Source organism: Danio rerio, chromosome 16 (genome assembly GCF_049306965.1).
Source record: "Danio rerio strain Tuebingen ecotype United States chromosome 16, GRCz12tu, whole genome shotgun sequence".
Taxonomy (NCBI): domain Eukaryota; kingdom Metazoa; phylum Chordata; class Actinopteri; order Cypriniformes; family Danionidae; genus Danio; species Danio rerio.
In genome coordinates this window covers 29,255,010-29,273,807 of record NC_133191.1, presented here as the reverse complement: position 1 = coordinate 29,273,807, position 18,798 = coordinate 29,255,010, and the positions used below count along the sequence as shown (strand labels likewise).

At 35.2% G+C, this 18,798-nt stretch overlaps 2 protein-coding genes across 39 annotated transcripts in view; both read left to right on the top strand.

Moving 5' to 3' along the window:
• Positions 1-8,071, top strand: part of arhgef1 (Rho guanine nucleotide exchange factor (GEF) 1) — an 89,665-nt gene extending 81,594 nt beyond the window's left edge. For 37 of the 38 annotated variants that reach the window (XM_073925098.1, XM_073925091.1, XM_073925089.1 and 34 more), the window contains 8 exons: positions 2,069-2,156; positions 2,301-2,426; positions 4,135-4,193; positions 4,279-4,407; positions 4,502-4,621; positions 4,822-4,994; positions 7,172-7,272; positions 7,373-8,071. In XM_073925098.1, the coding sequence (XP_073781199.1) occupies positions 2,069-2,156; positions 2,301-2,426; positions 4,135-4,193; positions 4,279-4,407; positions 4,502-4,621; positions 4,822-4,994; positions 7,172-7,246 (770 nt within the window). In that variant the 3' untranslated portion in view covers positions 7,247-7,272; positions 7,373-8,071. The remainder of the gene's footprint in view (positions 1-2,068; positions 2,157-2,300; positions 2,427-4,134; positions 4,194-4,278; positions 4,408-4,501; positions 4,622-4,821; positions 4,995-7,171; positions 7,273-7,372) is intronic. The other variant, NM_001044848.2, reaches the window with a different exon arrangement.
• A 2,250-nt stretch (positions 8,072-10,321) lies between these two features.
• Positions 10,322-18,416, top strand: cd79a (CD79a molecule, immunoglobulin-associated alpha). Its single transcript, NM_001326470.1, has 5 exons — positions 10,322-10,416; positions 14,041-14,385; positions 16,381-16,496; positions 16,597-16,656; positions 18,075-18,416. Exons 1-5 carry the CDS (start codon positions 10,377-10,379, stop codon positions 18,189-18,191), a joined length of 678 nt encoding a protein of 225 aa, NP_001313399.1. The 5' UTR covers positions 10,322-10,376; the 3' UTR covers positions 18,192-18,416.
• Positions 18,417-18,798: the final 382 nt, after the last annotated feature.

Here is an 18,798-nt window from a genome sequence, read left to right as displayed (position 1 = left end):
TGTTTGTGTCATAAAATCGAAAACAAGCTTTGCAGAACTTTTCTTCTGGTTATTACTGGTGTGATGTTACGTTTTATAGATTATATAATCATTTAATTTCTTACAATACACAAATTAACCCCATCAGACCTGAATTATTATCAGAATTTGTAGAAGTGCATTTACTATGTTCTTAAGACTTTAATAAATGCCAACCAGGTCAAAACATTGCACTGCACAAACAATATAACATTGTGAAATTAAATATAAAATAATACAGATTGTTAGACACATTATTAAAACTCACAGTTCATTATAACAGACAAACAAATCTAATGTCTAAACTCACTGTGCATTATAATGGGCAGATCTAATTACCATATAAATCTTTAATTATGGATTTTTGATCGGATGATAAAAGTCCAATCTAAAAGACAGCAGGCTTAAATTTGATTGTGCTCTGGAAGCAAAAAAAATAAAAAAAAATTAAATAATCAAACAAAAACAACAAAATCTATTTGACGTTTTTAGCCACATTAATAAAAAAGGTCATTAGTCCTACTTTATTAAGGTACTATTCTTTCTGTTAACAAATCATGAACTATGATAACTAAATTAACATAATATGTAGAATACGCAAAGTAGATATTTAGTATTTAATAATTGACAATATCTTTTTAATAGGCAGGTAATAAGCCGCTAGTAAAAGGTTTAAGAAACCCTCGAGCACTTTTTAAACATTTTTTAACAGATTTGTGTGTGTTGAGCATCAATTAAGACAACTTGTCAGCTAATTTCATGTTCCTGTTTTAAAATCATTTTTGGGGCGAATAAAATTTGGTGAAGTAGCGCGTATCTGCCGGTCTATCTGCCGGTCCACAACGTGTCGGTTTCTCATTCTTATTCAGGGCGGAGTTTTTCTTATCCTATGAGAAGACCCTGTTTCTTAATTATTGATTATAATTAGTGCTTAATTATTGATTATAATTAGTGCTTTCCGAATGCAAGACAGACCTGCCAATCTGTGAAATATGATTCCGAGCACGGCACGCATCATTTAGCCATTAATGAAGAGTTGTATGTGCTTGTTTCTACGAAGTTTGTTGCATGTTTTTCCCCGCAATGCTGTCAGGGCCGATACAGCAGAGCTGTTGGTTTGCAGCAAGCATTTTTGTTCTGAGAGCTGTACGACAGTTGGAGAATGGTGAACTTAGTTTTTTTTTCAGTTTGCCTATGTTTAAAATCCTTCGGATTACCGGCAGGGCTAATGGTTGAAATAGATAGAGAAAGAGACCTGTTGCACTGCTCCACTGTGTCTGCATTCAGGCCCAGGGATTCAGGAGAAGAGAAGTCCTTCTTGTTTAGTGTTTATATAAATTATTATCTTTATAATGATATAACAAATTGTGGTTACTTGTATATATGAAATTCTGAATAATATGTAGCAGGGCATTAAATTACTTTACTGTTTATTTCTTTGCATTTTAAGTTCTCCCAACGTTTTGTGTCTGAATTTTTATATATATATTTTTGTCTGATTTTGTAAACTAACTGACAGTTGTTCGTTCTCCTTTTTTTCCCCTGCTCTGTTGGCCATGCCCGCTGCTCCCTCTGCTCACAGTGCTCCATGCCCATCAGGAAGCATTTTTTTTTTTTTTTTGAGGTAGACTTGAACTGAAAGAGGGAGATTTCATGGCCATTTATTAGTGAGAATTGGTGCTTAAAGTAAAATGTTACCTATCAATTTGCCTGTAAATGTCTCCTTGTAACTAGAGCTAGTCTAGTCCAACTGTTCTTTTTGGTTTTATCATATTTAATCAACATTGTCACGTTTTTGGTAAGCTGTTTTTTTTTTTTTTTTTCTTGACTAAATAAAAATTAAATATGAAATTCCTATAAGTAAATTCAGTAATTAAAATCTTAACAGTACATAAATAACAAATTAAATTACATGTTTATTTACTATTAAAACAAGGGCATTTTAAAAATAGTTTTATTAAATAAAAAAAACATTCTTCCAGGTTTATTTTGCAAAGAATAAAGCGTGATATGAAGCTACTTTTGTTTTTGTTTTGTTTTTTCTTATCAGACCCGAAGGCCCTGTATGTTATCTTCACCTGGGACAGTGGAGCACAGATCTATGAACTGGTGGCTCAGTCTGTCGGGGAGAGGAAAAAGTGAGTGTGTGAACCAGATAAAGCTACTCAATTAAAAGGCTTGCATGAATGACTGACAGGAAGATGTTATGGAACTGCTTTTTATAAATTTAAATCCAGAGCGTGTCATTTGATCTGACACTCAAAGTCTGTTTAATTCTGCAGCTGGACAGAGGCGATTAAGTCTGCGGTTGATGAGCTGAAGAAGGCATCAAAGAGCAACACCAAACTGGAAAGGAATAGCAGGGCTGGCAGTGTGCCAAACAACATTGCTGTACCTCTATATGGCCCGTGAGTGTGATTCATATAAACCAATCTGAACATCTTTTTTTAAGAGATTAAGCACTTTTTAAATTTTTTTCTACTGTTCTCTGAGGTCCACTTATAATGTTATATACGAGTTGGATCATCTTTAAGTACTAGGCTTTTTTCTGTCCTGTTTTGACCCCGCTCATTTGAACATTTTCTCATTTAAAGGGATAGTTCAGTCAAAAATGACAATTCTGCCATTATCTACTCATCCTACACTTGTTCCACAGTTTCTTTCATCTGTTGAACACAAACTGAAGAATGTTGGGAAAAAACAGCTCTTGACTTTCGTATAATTTCTGTGTTACTACTATGGATGTTTATGGCTATGGATGTTTATGTTTTTTTTCTCCCAACTTTATTCAGAATATTTAGTTTTATGTTCAACAGAAGCCTAACCAGGGAGAAGGGCTATAAAAAAAGCCGTAGGTACATTCCAGACGCAACCCATCATTTTGGCTTAAATATAAGCTGATTTTAAACTTAAAGTTTTGAGTTCTGAAACTTAAAGTGCATTTCTACACTCACCGGACACTTTATTAGGTGATAATTAATGATAATTTCTAATCAGCCAATCACATTGCACCAACTCAATGCATTTAGCCATGTAGATTTCTGAAAAAGAGAAAATATTCAGTGAGCAGCAGTTCTGTGGGCTTAAATGCCTTGTTGATGCCAGAGGTCAGAGGAGAATATCCAGTCAGGTTTGAGCTGATAGAAAGGCAACAGTAACTCAAATAACCACCTCTTACAACCGAGGTATGCAGAAGAGCATCTCTGAATGCACAACACATCGAAACTCGAGGCGGATGGGCTACAGCAGCAGAAGACTGCACTAGGTGCCACTCCTGTCAGCTAAGAACAGGAAACTGAGGCTACAATTCACACAGGCTCAACAAAATTGGGACAATAGAAGATTGAACAAATTTTTTCCTGGTCTGATAAGTCTTGATTCAGTGTACCCGTTTTCTGATGGCTACTTCCAGCAGGATAACGTGCCATGTCACTGGCCTTTTGAACATGACAATGAGTTCACTGTACTGGCCTCCGCATTCACCAGATTTCAATCCAATAAAGCATCAATAAAGCGGGATGTGACGGAATGGGAGATTCACATCATGGATGTTCATCCAACAAATCTGCAGCAACTGTGTGATTCTATCCTGTCAATATGGACCAGAATTTGTGCAGAATATTTCCAGTACCTTGTTGAATCTATGCAATGAAGGATTTAAGACAGTTCTAAAGGCAAAAGAGGTCCAACCCCTTACTAGTTAGGTGTACCTAATGAAGTGGCCGGTGAGAGTATTTTAAACCTCATAATTTTAAACAGGTCTTAATTGTCCTATGTCTATGTAAAGCTAATCAATCCATAAAAATACATTTAACTAAAGTTTTATTAAATAACTCTGTTTACCAATGTGGTTTAATTATCTTACTTACAAAACATTACTTTAAACGATACATTTATTTATAGATCTGGACCGACTGTTGTGAATATATTTAGTTTGCTTTAGTTTGAAATTTCATTTATAATGGTTACTGTATATTGGACTTGATGAAACCTGCAGAAACCCTGATACTAAAGAACCCTCTTGAGTGTCAAAAAATCAAGGGAATTTAGATTTGTCAGTTCATGTCCTCCTGTTAGCCAACTTCTGTCAAAACTCTTTCCCTTTTGCTTCTCCAGAGCTCATCCTCCTCTTAGCCCCACTGAAAATGGAGGTGAACTGCTGAAAAATCGCGTCGGTGAGACATTTGCCTCTTGGAAACTGATCTATAAGTTGCTTCGGTGTTGTGTTTTTATTCTGAATTGTGGTTTACTTCACCCCAGGGCGATTTAGTGAGAAGATTCGAGAAAGTGATCCTCCACTCATCGACTATCTAGCAGCCAACGGCTTTGACCTGCTCACCCACAGCCACACACCTCCGGAGAAATCTGCTACTGTTGCTTTGGATGAAGGTCAGCATTTATGAAATGTCATTTCATATAAACATTTTATTGAACAATTAGAATTTTAATTTAATGAAACATTTTTGCTTGTATTTTTTTTCAGTCATGTGTTTGAAGAGGCTATTGGTTGGGAGTATTAGCCTGTCAGATGATGCTCAGACTCTTGGGGAAAACGGTGGGATGGCACCTGAAAGTCAGGATGCAGATGGAACTCAACTGTCAGGTACTGTGCACATTTTGCATCAGGTTTTAAACTCGGGATATTCAGGCTCACATTTTAAGAGATACTTCACTCAAAAATGTAAACTTGCTCACTATTACTCACCCTATATGTAATACAATGTATTACTTACCTATATCATTGTAGGTTGACCTTGTTGTTTTTTCTTCCAATACCGATTTTGAATGTTTTTTTCCCCTCAGTGGAGGAATCGAGCACAGAAGCAGGTCCTGAAGTAGAAGAGCATGAGGAAGATGTAGAGAATAAAGGAGAAGAGGAGAAAGGTATCAGTGCTCCTCTCGTGCTGTCTGAGGAGCGCATGGAGGAGGTGCAGATGAGACTGCAGGCTCTGGAGGAGCAGCTGAAGAGATTGAGGGTGAGGAGCAAACTGGTGCATTTGTGAACATTTTTTTTCAGTTCTTAAAGGTACAGTAAGTGATTTGTCAGAAACGTGGTTAAAAATGTAAATCAATGCCCAAGCAAACAAATTTTTAAATGTTTGCTGGCTGTCTATTCTACGTGATGTATGTGCTGAAAAAAGTAAGAGAGAGATTAAATAAACTATAAACAACATTTTTTTATTAGAAATTTTTAAAGGTTCCATGAAAAAAAAAACTTAGATGTTAGTATCAGTATTATTTGTTTTTGATATCTATTAGCTATTGTGCTCCAAAACAGTGGCAAAATTCACGTTTAGTAGATATAACACTGATATAAACACGTAAAGCTTGTAGTTTGTCACTTCTGGCTGAAAGGATCCACGGTTTTATTCATGTCACCTCATACTTCAGTTTCTCATCAATGATAACTAATCAAATGCTCTCTAGTATCTGACATGCCCCGCCCCCTTTAAGGGCCTACTCACACTATGCCATCCGTACCGTGCCCAGGCCTGTTTCCCGGATCGTTTGAGAAGTGTGAGTGCGCTGAATTGGGCTCAAGCACGGTTCACTTGGTCGGCCCTGGCCCGGTTGGAAGAGGTGTGCCTGAGCGCAGTTCACTTGGGCTTTGGCACGGTACGCTTGTGTGTGAGTGCAAAATGCGCCAAAGCCCGAAACTGAAAGCGAGACGTGACTTTTAAGGGACTGTTTCATATGGATTTATTAATCATTCTTACTGTTCAGTGAACGAAAACTGCCGTAGTTTATTAAAGGCGCAAACTCCTCACTTCACGACAGCTGCGCGCCTTCAGCAGACCTCCTTATTCCTGCAGCACGAGGGCTTTTATGATTGTTTATGAACGCCAAAAGTGGCGGATCTGTCCGGTAAAATATCTGACTGCGTGTCCCCGCATCCCTAAGGACTGTTTGGCAAAATATTTGACGGCATATCAAACGACTGAAACGATATAACTAGAGAAATCTCCACTGTGCTGCTGAGTGAGAGAGTGCTTCTCACTGAACAGCCCAGCAGCGATGACGTAAGCGTGCCGAAGCCCGTTTGTGGTGTGAGAGCGGGCCATCGGGGGAGACGGTAGGGGGGACAAGTGTGCTTTGGCCCGGTTCGAGACAACTGTACCTAGTGTGAGTACGGCCTAAGACACACCTCATTTGCTTTTCATTTGATGCACTTGAGCTCAACCACTCTCACTGGCAGAGCTGTTACAAAACTATTTTTTTGTTTTTAAAAAAGGGGAGGAGCTACACTCACCCACCTTCTCTTCCTATTTCATTTGAGATTAAGTAAAACATAAAGTTAAAATGCATATTTCAAAGCACTTCATGGGAAAAAAAGCTTTGTCTTTTAAAGTCAAATTGATTTTACAACAATTCAAATAAAATAACCAAATATGTATTTGTATAACATTTATTTGCATGAATGTATTTTTTTTTATTTTTATGTATTTTAAAATAATTTCAAAAATACATTCACAAACATATTTCTTACCACATGGAAATACTTCAGCGATTAAGGCTAAGTCTTATTAAAAACTGATGTTGGTCAATTTTTTTAAAATATCTTTTTTTCCAAGGCATATTGCCAGCAACATATATTTTAATATAGTTTGTTGATCCTCTTCAGTACTCCTAACTTATCACTGATATACTGTAGTAGGTACATTTTAGCGCTACAAACACTTTGTGAAATACTTTTTTTGTGTGTGTGTGTGTGTGTGTGTGTGTGTGTGTGTGTGTGTGTGTGTGTGTGTGTGTGTGTGTGTGTGTGTGTGTGTGTGTGTGTGTGTGTGTGTGTGTGTGTGTGTGTGTGTGTGTGTGTGTGTGTGTGTGTGTGTGTGTGTGTTTGTGTGTGTGTGTGTGTGTGTGTGAAATACTCATTTCAAAACAAAATAAGTGACTCAACTATTCAGTTATTCATTTTTACAGACAGTCGCTTGCTAGCTAGTTGCTAGTTTCTAAATGAATCCGCATTTTTTAATGAATCGATTGAATTTTATGTTTAACTCATTAGGGCTGTTTTGCTGCAACCTACTGGCACATTTACTGTCAAATTGTATTTAATTAACAACATGCCTAAACCAGTCAAGGTACTGACATAAAATCAGACTCAATCTTTTTTATTAATACATCTGTCTTGTTTTGTGTTTGTTCTCAGTTGGTTGAGGAGGACCATTATAAATTACAAGAAGCTCTTGCTAAATACACACTTCAGGGGGGCCATTACAATTGAGAAACAACACAACCTGCTGTTACAAGGTACAACCACATACTTAGTACACCATTTTATATTCATCAATTCCCTTTTAATTTAGCGCAATTCTTTTAAAAATTCCATCTGTTTATCTTCTGTCCTCAGATCACTGTATGTGCTGGAGTCGAGACTTGCTTTCGGGGGGATTTGCTGATTGACTATTGCTGCCTGAACGTTTCTGCTCTCTCTTCTCTCTTCCAAACTGTCCTTTCAGAAGATTGACAGCAGGCCTCTGGTGCTTTCCATTCCACTGAGAAATGACCTGAAGTGGGTGTTTTGAAATAATAGTGATCCGTGAGCATAAATAAGAGTGTGAGTGTTTCTGCTGAGAGCCGCGAGAGACAGTCTTACCAAAACATGCCAAAGAAATGTGCAAAGCCTAGAGAGATCTCAGAGTGAAATGCTACATGTGCATGTGGAAGCATTATGCGCACACATACTGTACACAAAGATAAACCTAAGCATGTCAGAAGTCATTTAGCATCAAAAGGCTATCTATATTCATAGAAAAGTATAGTTGCATCTTTGGGAACGCAGTCTGACGCATATGAAGCCTGCAGCTCAGACTGAATTTCAGTCAGGTTCATCCAAACTAAACAAATGTGCCCTTTCTTTCTTTTCGTTTCTCATCCCTCCACATTTTAAGATCATGTTCATTCATGCTAATATTTATCAGAAATTGTACGTATTTTCAAAAATTACAGATATTGAAATGTATTTGTTGATATTTTTAAGCAGAGAACTAAATAGTTATAGCATGAAACTGTAGTAAGATGGAGAATTAAAGCATGTCTTTTTTTAAAACCCTGTTTTGTTTATTTGTTTTACCAGTTTGGTTTGGATTTTCATTAGTTTTTTTGTGGGGGAGGTCTTTTCTTTATGGATGCTCTGCAAATGAGAAAAGAAATGCTAAGTAGGATAGATCATTGCATGGTTGAAAGGAAGTAGAGAAAGGGATTTGGGGAAGGTAAAATCAGGCAGGCTTTGAGAGAGAAAAAGATTTGATTTTGCAATTTGATGGTAACAAGGTTTGACAGTGGGTGCAAGAAAATCAGAGCATATTACAAAGGAGCTTGAATGTATCAAACGCATACAGCCCAGCTTGCAGCTCCCATCCACACATATGAAGCATGTACTCTTATGCAGATAGTACGTTGAAACGGATAATCATCATACATTTCCTATTTGTGTGTGTCTATGCAAGTTTAGGAGGTGTGACTGTAAAAAAAAAAAAACATGAGCAATTTAATTTTTTGAAACTCTTTTGTGTACAGTTACATTACAAATTAGATGCATCTGATCTATCTATATCTATATACAGTATATATACATATATATACAGTATATATATATATATATATATATATATATATATATATATATATAAAGTATATATATATATATTCTTAGTTTTCCTTTTAGTTGTTTAATTGTTTCTCTGGTATATTTTATTGGCAGGGGAGTAGTTTCTATAAAAGCAGGACCAAAGAAGTCGCGAATCGCTAACAATGTTTAGATATGAAAACACCTTGAAAGCTGAAAAGGGGTTTAGGAAGTCACCAAAAAAAAAAAAAAAAGTGCATGGATTGGCTTGTTAGTTTGATGCCTTATTTTGTTTGAGACGGAAGGAAATTGAAATTGCTTCAATTTGTGGAAGGGACCAGCTTGTCTCTCCCGCTCTCTTGTTTTATTAGGATACCACAGAGAATCAGACACTTGCAGGTTTTGTCTCAGAGTTTGGAGACAGGAACACAGACCATCAGTTTTCTTACCAGTACTGTAAATGTTTTCATAATGCTACTGCGACAGGTTTTTCTACCATTCCACCAAATGCCAATTTCTGCAGGTTTTTTTATCTTATTTTTTGTACGTAGTGTGATTTTAATATTCATGTTTAAGTTGAAATTGCTGATTTAATTTGATTTATTTTAGAATTGGTTTTTATTTTCCCGCTCTTCGCTCGACTGTTTATCTTCATCAGACTTAATTTAAAATGGCTTCCAGAAAAGTCTGGTTTTCCAACCACGTTTTGGTACACGTCAATTTTTATCAGTCTTTTTTTTTTTTTTTTATAAAATTACCAGGCGATGATGTTTAAAGTGCCAACTTCTTCTCCTACCGGCTTTTTATTTTCATTTTTATTTGTTTAAATGAGCGATAATTCATTTTTTATTCAGTTTTTTTTGTTTGAGAACTATGTAATTACAATACTATGCATTGCCAATTATCAAGTAAGGACTGAGAGAGACAAAGTACACCCATAACCATCCAAACTATTACTCAATTTCTGACCTTTATTTTATTTTATGTGGATTTGTGCACATTTTAAACTTGATTTGAAAGTTGTTTTCAACAATGGATATCCCTATGGGCTCTAAATAATTGATAAGAGAGAGTTTTGGGTGCATTCTCTCTCATTCCTTGACAGTTTCTTGTGTATCTGTCACATATACGTATATATAGTGATATATCTTGTATGTTTAAATCTATTTATAGGGTGCCTTTTGCAGATTGGGTTAGTTTTCATAATCTCATTTTCTTTTAGTTCAGATGGCAGACACTGCCTTATCTGGCCTCTCCTCATTTCAGTGTTAATTGCTCATCTGATATTTGGCTCAATGCCCATCAAATTTTAGCAGTTCCACTCATTTTTGCTCTCCGAAATGCCTGAGCTCTTAATGCTGAGTGCTCTTTGTTAGATCTTTTAAACTCTCTGCAATCCATGACCGTATTTTTATGTCATTTCTTGTACAGGAGTCCACTCAATACAGGCATTCTATTGCTGTCTGTCTATATAAATGATTATGCAAGGACTATTTTGTGTATTTGGGCTTTGATTTAATATGTAAGATACATCAGAAAAATGTAGGTACGTTTTTTTATTATAATTTTCTTTTCCTTTTTTTTAAATAAATGATCTAAAAATGACTTGAGCTGTTGTTGTCCTTATTTTCAGCAGAGTGTTTTCATCTGCATGTATGAACCACAAAGTGAAACAGCAGAATGGGTGGGTGTAGATGATGCAGGAAAGAATGACAAACACTCAAACGGCTCATTTCATACCTAGCAGCAGTTGATTTTCAATAGTTAATTTGGATTATCAGAGAAAATGGGGTTCAGGCTGGTGCTTTTCTTGTCTTTCTTTGCAGGTAGGTGTGGACACTGTTAAAAATAATACTCAAATACTGTTTCATTTTTTTAAATTTAAATTTGAAGTTTAATTTACTGTGCTACTTCTGTGTTCTTGTACATTGCTTATTTTGCAGATTCTAAAAATTATTGAAAATTATTTCAAGTAATGCTTTTCAGCATTGAGAATTTGGTTTTAAAGTAAGCCAAGCTTTTATATAGAAACAAAATACATTGAAATAAAAATGTAGAGTTTTTAGAAAGCATACAGTGCAAACAAAATTGTTAATGATTTTTATAAATTACAGTATTTAACTGTAATATGAACTGTATGCAGTTTTGCAGTATGTTACTGTGTTTTAAAGTTGCATTGTGAAAATTGCTGTATTTTTACAGTGAAAATATACATACAATTCTGAAAATATACAATGAGTAAATGTGAAAACAATATTTTTGCTGTATTTGGATTACAGTAAGTAACTGGCGAACTGCTGCCAATATGTTACTGAAGATTCTACAGGAAAGTGCTAACTTTGTGTGTGTGTGTGTGTGTGTGTGTGTGTGTGTGTGTGTGTGTGTGTGTGTGTGTGTGTGTGTGTGTGTGTGTGTGTGTGTGTGTGTGTGTGTGTGTGTGTGTGTGTGTGTGTGTGTGTGTGTGTGTGTGTTTGTGTTTGTGTGTGTGTGTGTGTGTGTGTGTGTGTGTGTGTGTGTGTACCATTTATTTACACTTTCAAATTATATTATGAGGATTGACCTCTGCTCTTACAACTCATGATAATTTCATGAAAATGTAACTGTAGGCTTTTACATTATTATAAATCATTCAGTACAAAACAATTACTGGCAGCTTATTCTTTTATATAATGGAGAATTTCCGAATACTTAGAATAAAAAATATATAAATTCACGTTTTCTTTGCCTTTTTCTTTTTTTTTTAATTTCTTTTCAGCATAAAAAATATGAGAGCAGAGATTATGGGTCTACAATGAATTTGATAGTCACAAATCACCAAATATAGGAGACTGTTGATTTACAGTTATTTTTTACATGTGGCATTTATAAAAATAAAAAAACTATCAAAAGAATACAAGTGGTTTGATGAATTTTATTATTAAAATGCTGCCTTTTAATAATTGGATGTGGATTAAACAGTAGATGTACTAAATTGATGTATTTAATAAACTACCGAAGAGCAAATTTCTATCTGCACGTCTGTGTTCTGCTTCACTGAAGCCGATTTCCTCTCAGAGCAGCTGTTTGCATCTTACTACTACCATCTTCCCCTTTTTTACATTCTTTTTTTCAGTGTGACTTTCAAATTTTAAGGGTATAATTAAATTTTTCACTGTCCATGTATGACGCCAAGCCGTGTGTATATATAGTACTCTGTGGGTAGAAAGAGTATGGTTTAGCTAATAGATTTCAACATGCTGATATCATGTGGACTAAACTAAATGCCACTGAGTGAAGAATAAAGCTGAATGTTAAGCTGCTTTAATACACAAAGTATGTTGGTCACACTTTACAATATAGTTACAGTAGATGATGTTTACTAACATGATCAAGTAATGAACTACACATTCATGGCATATTTTTATTTATGTTGATGTTAGTTAATTGAAATAAAGTCATTAATTTATTAAAGCACAACTATAGATGCTAATAGTAGTAAACACATCAGCTAATGGAACCTTAGCGTGAAGTCATGGCTGAAGTATTTATTCATGCATGCAGTAGTCAACAATTCAAGTGAATTAAAACGGTTTTCCTAAAACTATTGAACAACACCCATTCTTGTTTTAGAACAATTGTGAAAGCCTTTTTTGATCCACTTCAAAGGTTGTCTACTGTATACTCATCTTAACCCTTGTAAGCTATTGGGGATGTTTTCATCCACTCTGGAGTGATTTTGAGTCTGGCCAACACTTCTGTGTTTCGCTAGGAGAATGATTTTTGGTGACAGTCTTATTTTGTCTTATTTTGACACATATTTTGAGAAAATGCTTTGATTTGAAACTTCATAGAGACACTCTGGGCAAATTTTCTACCCTTTTGTTATGTTAGGGATGAAAACATCCACTAAATTAAACTGCTGTAGAAATGCATCTTTTTTTTCTTTTTTTTTTTTTTTTTTTTTTTGCTTAAATCTGTTAATCAACCCTGATCAGAATTACTAAATTGTTTAAAAAATTTCAGCATTTTAACTCTTTAATTGCCATATTCATAAATGCTGAAAACAAAACACAAAATTTTGTATTATCAATATAAAAAAGTAATTGTGGACTGGATTTATTTTTTTTTTTTAATCTTTTATCAAAGTCTTGGACATGTGAAATGAGTCTTTTTGATGCATTGTCTCTGATTTAATTCATTTTCCCCCTAATTTACTGCTGGGGGCTGCTTTTCCCCCATTGACTTCCATTATAACAACTTCTTTGATTACAAGAGCATGACAGCATATATTCATACATTATTGACTGTTGGTGGTTTTCCCTGTTGGGAAGAGGTCAAATTTGTCATTTTTACTGTTGATCATCAGTTGGCACCATTAAACCTTTAAATAGGCCTGTGCAAAAAAAAAAAAAAAAAAAAAAAAAAAGCTTAGTTTCTGGATTTTATATGGAGTATAGCATCAAATTAAAGCGTGTATGTGAGTGTGTGAAAGTGTGAGAGCGACTTTTATGCACTTAGCTTGATGCATCTGAGAAAATCAAATCTGCATCTCAGAACTACATGGAGTAAATAAAAACAAAGTCTGTATTTAGACGCCATCAAATGTGGTTGAAATGGAAGTCATTGGGGCAAAAACAGCCACCAACTATACATTAGGGAGAAAAAAAATGAAAATTGTTACTTATCGTTCACATGTCCAAAACAAAAATGAAAAAAAAAATCCAGTCCACAATTACTTTTTAGATTGAAAACACGTCATTTTGTGTGCTTTTTTTTTCACCAAATCAGTGACATCATTTGTCAACTTGGCACTTAAAGAGTTAAAATCCTGTCATTTTTAAAAACACTTAGTAGTTTTGATCAGGACTGAAGTACTGATTTCTACAATAGTATCTGAATGCAGCCTTTATGATGCTGGCTGATATTGCATCACTCAGCGATGCAATGTCAGACTCAATGGAGCAAGTGACCTCACTGTGATGGGTAGGGTTAGGGGTGGGGTTAGGTGAGCGCATTAAAAAGCATTGGATGCAGCTCAGATTGCACTGCACCGAGCCTGCAGCCAGACCCCTCCATTTCTGCGGAAAAAAAGTCCAGCAGTTTAATTCGGTGGATGTTTTCATCCCTAACATAACAAAAGGGTAGTAAATTTAAACAGTGCACAAATGTTAAAGACTTGCAACTGGCTGTTTAAAGTACCCATGTTGTGCTGTTTTAAAGGACTTTAATTTTGCTTATAATACACACTATTACCTCTTTTCTCACATTAATCTTTCATTAGGAATGATTTTAATCAGAATGACAAAAAGCTGTTCATGTCAACATGGCTATTGTCTGATATGGCTCATTCAGCTGTCAAGTCTTCTCTCTGACACCCACTCTGCTCTGATTTGTCGGAACAGTTAACAATATCATTTTAACTGCATATTTTGTGGTCTTTTGTTTGTTTGTTTTTTTGTCTTCTGTATAAGCTGTTCTCAGTGGTAAACTGGAAGATCTACAACTGGAGCCGGATGAGCCATTACTGCGTGTGCAGGTCTCTCAAGAAGCCACAGTGCGCTGCTGCTACCGCTGTAAAGAAAGCCCTGAAGTCAGCTGGATCAAGAATACTCCCGCCATCAATGGCACCACAATGCCTGACTTGGTAAACTTTACAAAGAATGTGATGAACAAACCAGAGGGTGAAAAAGATGGAGTTATATGCCATTCGCTGGTCTTCAAAAGCGTCAGTGTCAATGATATGGGCCTGTATCAGTGTAAACTCAAGCACGGTTTACTTACCTTTTTTTCCCATGGCACCTTCCTTCAAATATACTGTGAGTAAGATCATACTTGTTTATAAACTCTTAAAAATGAACAACTTACAAATAAACCCAATGTTAGGTCAAATATGGACACTCGTTTAGGATTAAAGTGTCATTTACAGTTTTTCTCACAACATTTCACGCATTTCTCACAACACTTTACATTTGCAAAACAGTTAATGCATTTCTCAAAACAATTAGTCATTTGTGCACATCATAGCAGTTTCCCATTCCTATCAACGAATTGCAAATGCTTTTGGTCATGCATCAATTGCTTTCATACAACTCTCTGCTGTTTATAACATTATCATTTGCTCATGTAAATGAACTAAACTTGTGAATGCTGAATAGTCATTCCATATAAAAGTGATAGTCCTCATTTCATTACTTGAGTCAGTACATACAAAAATGTTGAACTAGTAGTCAAAATCTGTCTTGCTAATTATTCTTTTTTTTATATTATATTTTGAAATACGACAGAAAAAAAGAAGATTTTAAAACCATTATTACATCAGATCTTCCAATATTATATATGGGTTAGCAATGTTACACATATATATCTTGGCCAGTGGGAAATATGGTGATCTTGCAGACGATGACAGGGTTATACATTTAAACTGTTATCCTGGGCATTTGACAAATAATTAAAAAAGGGTTTCCAGGTGGCTTCGAATCCAGCAATGTTATTAGAAAGATTGTGTCTTTGTCTCTCTAATTGTAAAGTGGTAGAGAATTCTGAAGCCATGATTTAAAAGGTGGTCTTGATGCCTTTTTCCCTTTTTTTTTTTTTTTTGCTAACACCATTCCATATTGAACAGCTTTTTAAAATTACTGACTGAACCCACGATGTGAGTCAGACCAACCAAAAGCAGTGATTGCTGGATCAGGGGCGAGGTCACAAGAATAAGCCTCAGAGTAGAAGTTGAAAATTTCCCTCCAGACCTCAAAAAAGTTTTGGGCATGATCAAACGAGCTAATTTTCTTTAAAAAATTTAATCTTTTTTCCCCTGAAAAGGTCTTTTAAATGAAGATTTCACAAATAATTAATGGGTGGCGCAGTAGGTAGTGCTGTTGTCTCAGAGCAAGAAGGTCACTGGTTCAAGCTTTAGCTGGGTCAGTTGGCATTTCTGAGTGGAGTTTGCTTGTTCTCCCCGCGTTCCCATGGGTTTTCTCTGGGTGCTAGCTCCGGTTTCCCTCACAAGTCCAAAGACATGCAGTACAGGTGAATTGGGTTAACTAAATTGTCCATGATGTATGAGTGTGTATAGCTGCTTCCCAGTGATGGGTTGTAGCTGGAAGGGCATCTGCTGCGTAAAACATATGCTGGATAAGTTGGCGGTTCATTCCGCTTTGGCGACCCCAGATTTGTAAAAGGACTAAGCCGAAAAGAACATGAATGAATGAATGAATGATTTACAGACCTGTATGTTGTAGGTTCAGGTCCAATATGTACAAAAGTTTTTTGCACTGGAAAACAGTTACAAAGTAAACTGTCATAATGAAAACATGACAAAGCCATTTTATTTGCTGGAGAAAATAAAATGACAGCTACATCTTGGGTTGCCTGAGAGTGAGCAAATTTATATTAAGTTTCATTTTTTTGGGAACTATCCCATAATATGTTGTAGACCTGCAAAGTCCCTATTTTGTCATCATTACATGAATATAAATGCCTATAAACGTAACAATACAAGCACTCTGTAAGAGGCTGCATTGTGCAATAATCCCCACAAATCATTCAATTGGCTGAATTAGGCAAACACAAATAACCCATTCAATGACATAAACCCAAATTCCACTCATTCACGCTGAGTTTGTTTTACTTAACTTGCTTACATATACACAGGGAACACTTATTGTCAGATGAAATAAAGGAACAGCTTTCTGGCTCATGTTTATTTTTTCCCCTCCAGACATTCAATAAAAAAATACAGTCAATCTGATATGCTTGTACTGAAGTGGCATCCTTGAAAAATCTCCCTGTTTTAAGACATTCTCTTTCGTTAGTACCTTTGGAGAAGACTTTGAACCTCAGCGAGGGTGTGAAAAACAGTATTATAACAGTTGAAGGAGTGTTGCTGCTGATGTGTGTGCTGATTCCGGGCACCATGCTCCTCTGTAAGGTCAGAGCCATGTTTAATGATGACAATTTCATGTATTTGAACTGATCTGTGAACCGTAAGAGAAATCAAAATAAACAATTGTTTAATTCTGCTTCTTTAGTCAAAGAAAGTGAATAAACTGGACAGGAAGACAGAAAGGGAGGAAGAGAATATCTATGAGGTATGTTTCTTCTTCTTTTAACGATTTTAAATATTTATTTTCTTATTTCAAATAATACAGAGGAAACAGGACATGAACAAACAAAACGTTTAAAGTAATAAAGTCATATTGAATAATACATATAAATGATCTTATTATCTGTAATTAGAGAATTAATTAAATAAACCAAAGCACACAGACAAACAAACAAAAGAGTGAAGGTGTTGGTAATTTTATAGACATTATTATTTGGTCAGTGTGAGTCAAAATTGCTGATTATTTTCTCTATTTATTAAAAGAAATGCCAATCCTTCTACACTGACTGTTGGAAGGACATTTTTAAAAATGTTGATATAACTGCAAGTTGCATTTAGAGATCAGAGATCCTCTGGAAAATTTCCAGATTTTTCCAATATCACCCATCTGCCTAACATATTACATCATACACTTTGATTCAGCTTTGATAATGTGACTTAAGGCACAGGAGTATGTACAGTTAAAGTCAGAATTATTAGCCCTCCTGAATAATTAGCCCCCCTGTATACTTTTTCCCTTAATTTCTGTTTTAAGGGAACATTTTTCATTTCATCTGTTATTTATTTATTTATTTATTTATTTTACCTTCAGAAATATAATTAGAGGAAAGTTTTACGAAAATTGTGCAATGGGTTATAGTCTAAATGTACTACAAAAGCATATCATAGAAAGTAGCAGCAAACACGTACACTAAATATTTACCAAATCAATAAAAACAAGAGTTTTTAAAAGGCAATATAATCATAAAGAAATAATAATTCTTAAAAATGAGAAAATAGGTAAATCAACAGATAGATGGAGGTAAGGAAAAAATTAGAAGAAAGGTAAACATCATACCATCTATCAGTAATATTGGTGACTTAATATTCACAAAGTCTCTGCAAAGGCACATAAAACATTTCAACGCATTTCTAAATATAGTAGTTTTAATAACTCATTTCTAATGACTAATATCTTTTATCCGTGCCATGTTGACGGTACAAAATATTTTACTTGATATTTTTCAAGATACTAGTATTCAGGTTAAGGCTTAACTAGATTAATTAAATTAACTAAGCAAGTAGGGGTGATTAGTCAAGCCATTGTCGAAAAAATAAATTGCTTAAGTGGACTAAAAAAACTGACCTTAAAATGGTTAAAAAAATTAAAAGCTGCTTTTATTGTAGAAAAAAATATATACGACTTTCTCCAGAAGAAAAAAATGAAATGCTATGGAAAAGTTCTTGCTCTATTAAACATCATTTGTGAAATCTTTGAAAAAGAGAAGAAAAAAAATTCACAGGGGAGCTAATAAAAAATTTGAAAATAATCCCACCCCGTCCTTATCTTCAAATGTGGTTTACTTTTTAAAAATGTTTTTATTAGCTTTTATTTCTGAACGATCTTCAAATATCTGCCAACAGGGTCTTAATCTGGATGACTGCAACTCAGCTTACCATCAGATTCAGCGCTCCATTCAGCAAGGCCCTTATGAGGATGTGGCTTGTTGTGAGGAAGACATTCAGCTGGAGAAGCCGTAGCTGGAGATCACAAAGCTGGGAAATGACAAACACACAAGTGAAGAGTGTGTTGTCTCCGATAAATGGTTAAATTTCAGCATTTCATAAGCTTATTGTCAGTGTGTTTTTTGCTGTCAAATAGCTTGAATAATGTTTGTCTGAGAACTTGAATAAAGCTTGTTTATGCTTTGCAAAGACAAATCGAATATGTCTGCTAATGGTTTAAATAAAATTTAAGAAAAATAATTTTTGTGTGGATTTTTTCTGTATGCAACATTTTAAAGGTGAGGAGTAGACAGACAGACAGACAGACAGGCAGACAGACAGACAGGCAGGCAGGCAGGCAGGCAGACAGACAGACAGACAGACAGATAGACAGATAGACAGATAGACAGATAGACAGATAGATAGATAGATAGATAGATAGATAGATAGATAGATAGATAGATAGATAGATAGATAGATAGATCGATAAGCAGGAAGGAAGGCAGGCAGGCAGGCAGACAGACGGAAAGACTCCACTCAACTCCACTCTACTTCATTTAATACTCAAAGTGACAGTGAAATTGCAATACGTTATACACTTTATTATTTTCATCATTATTCTTTATTTTATCTTTAACGTCAC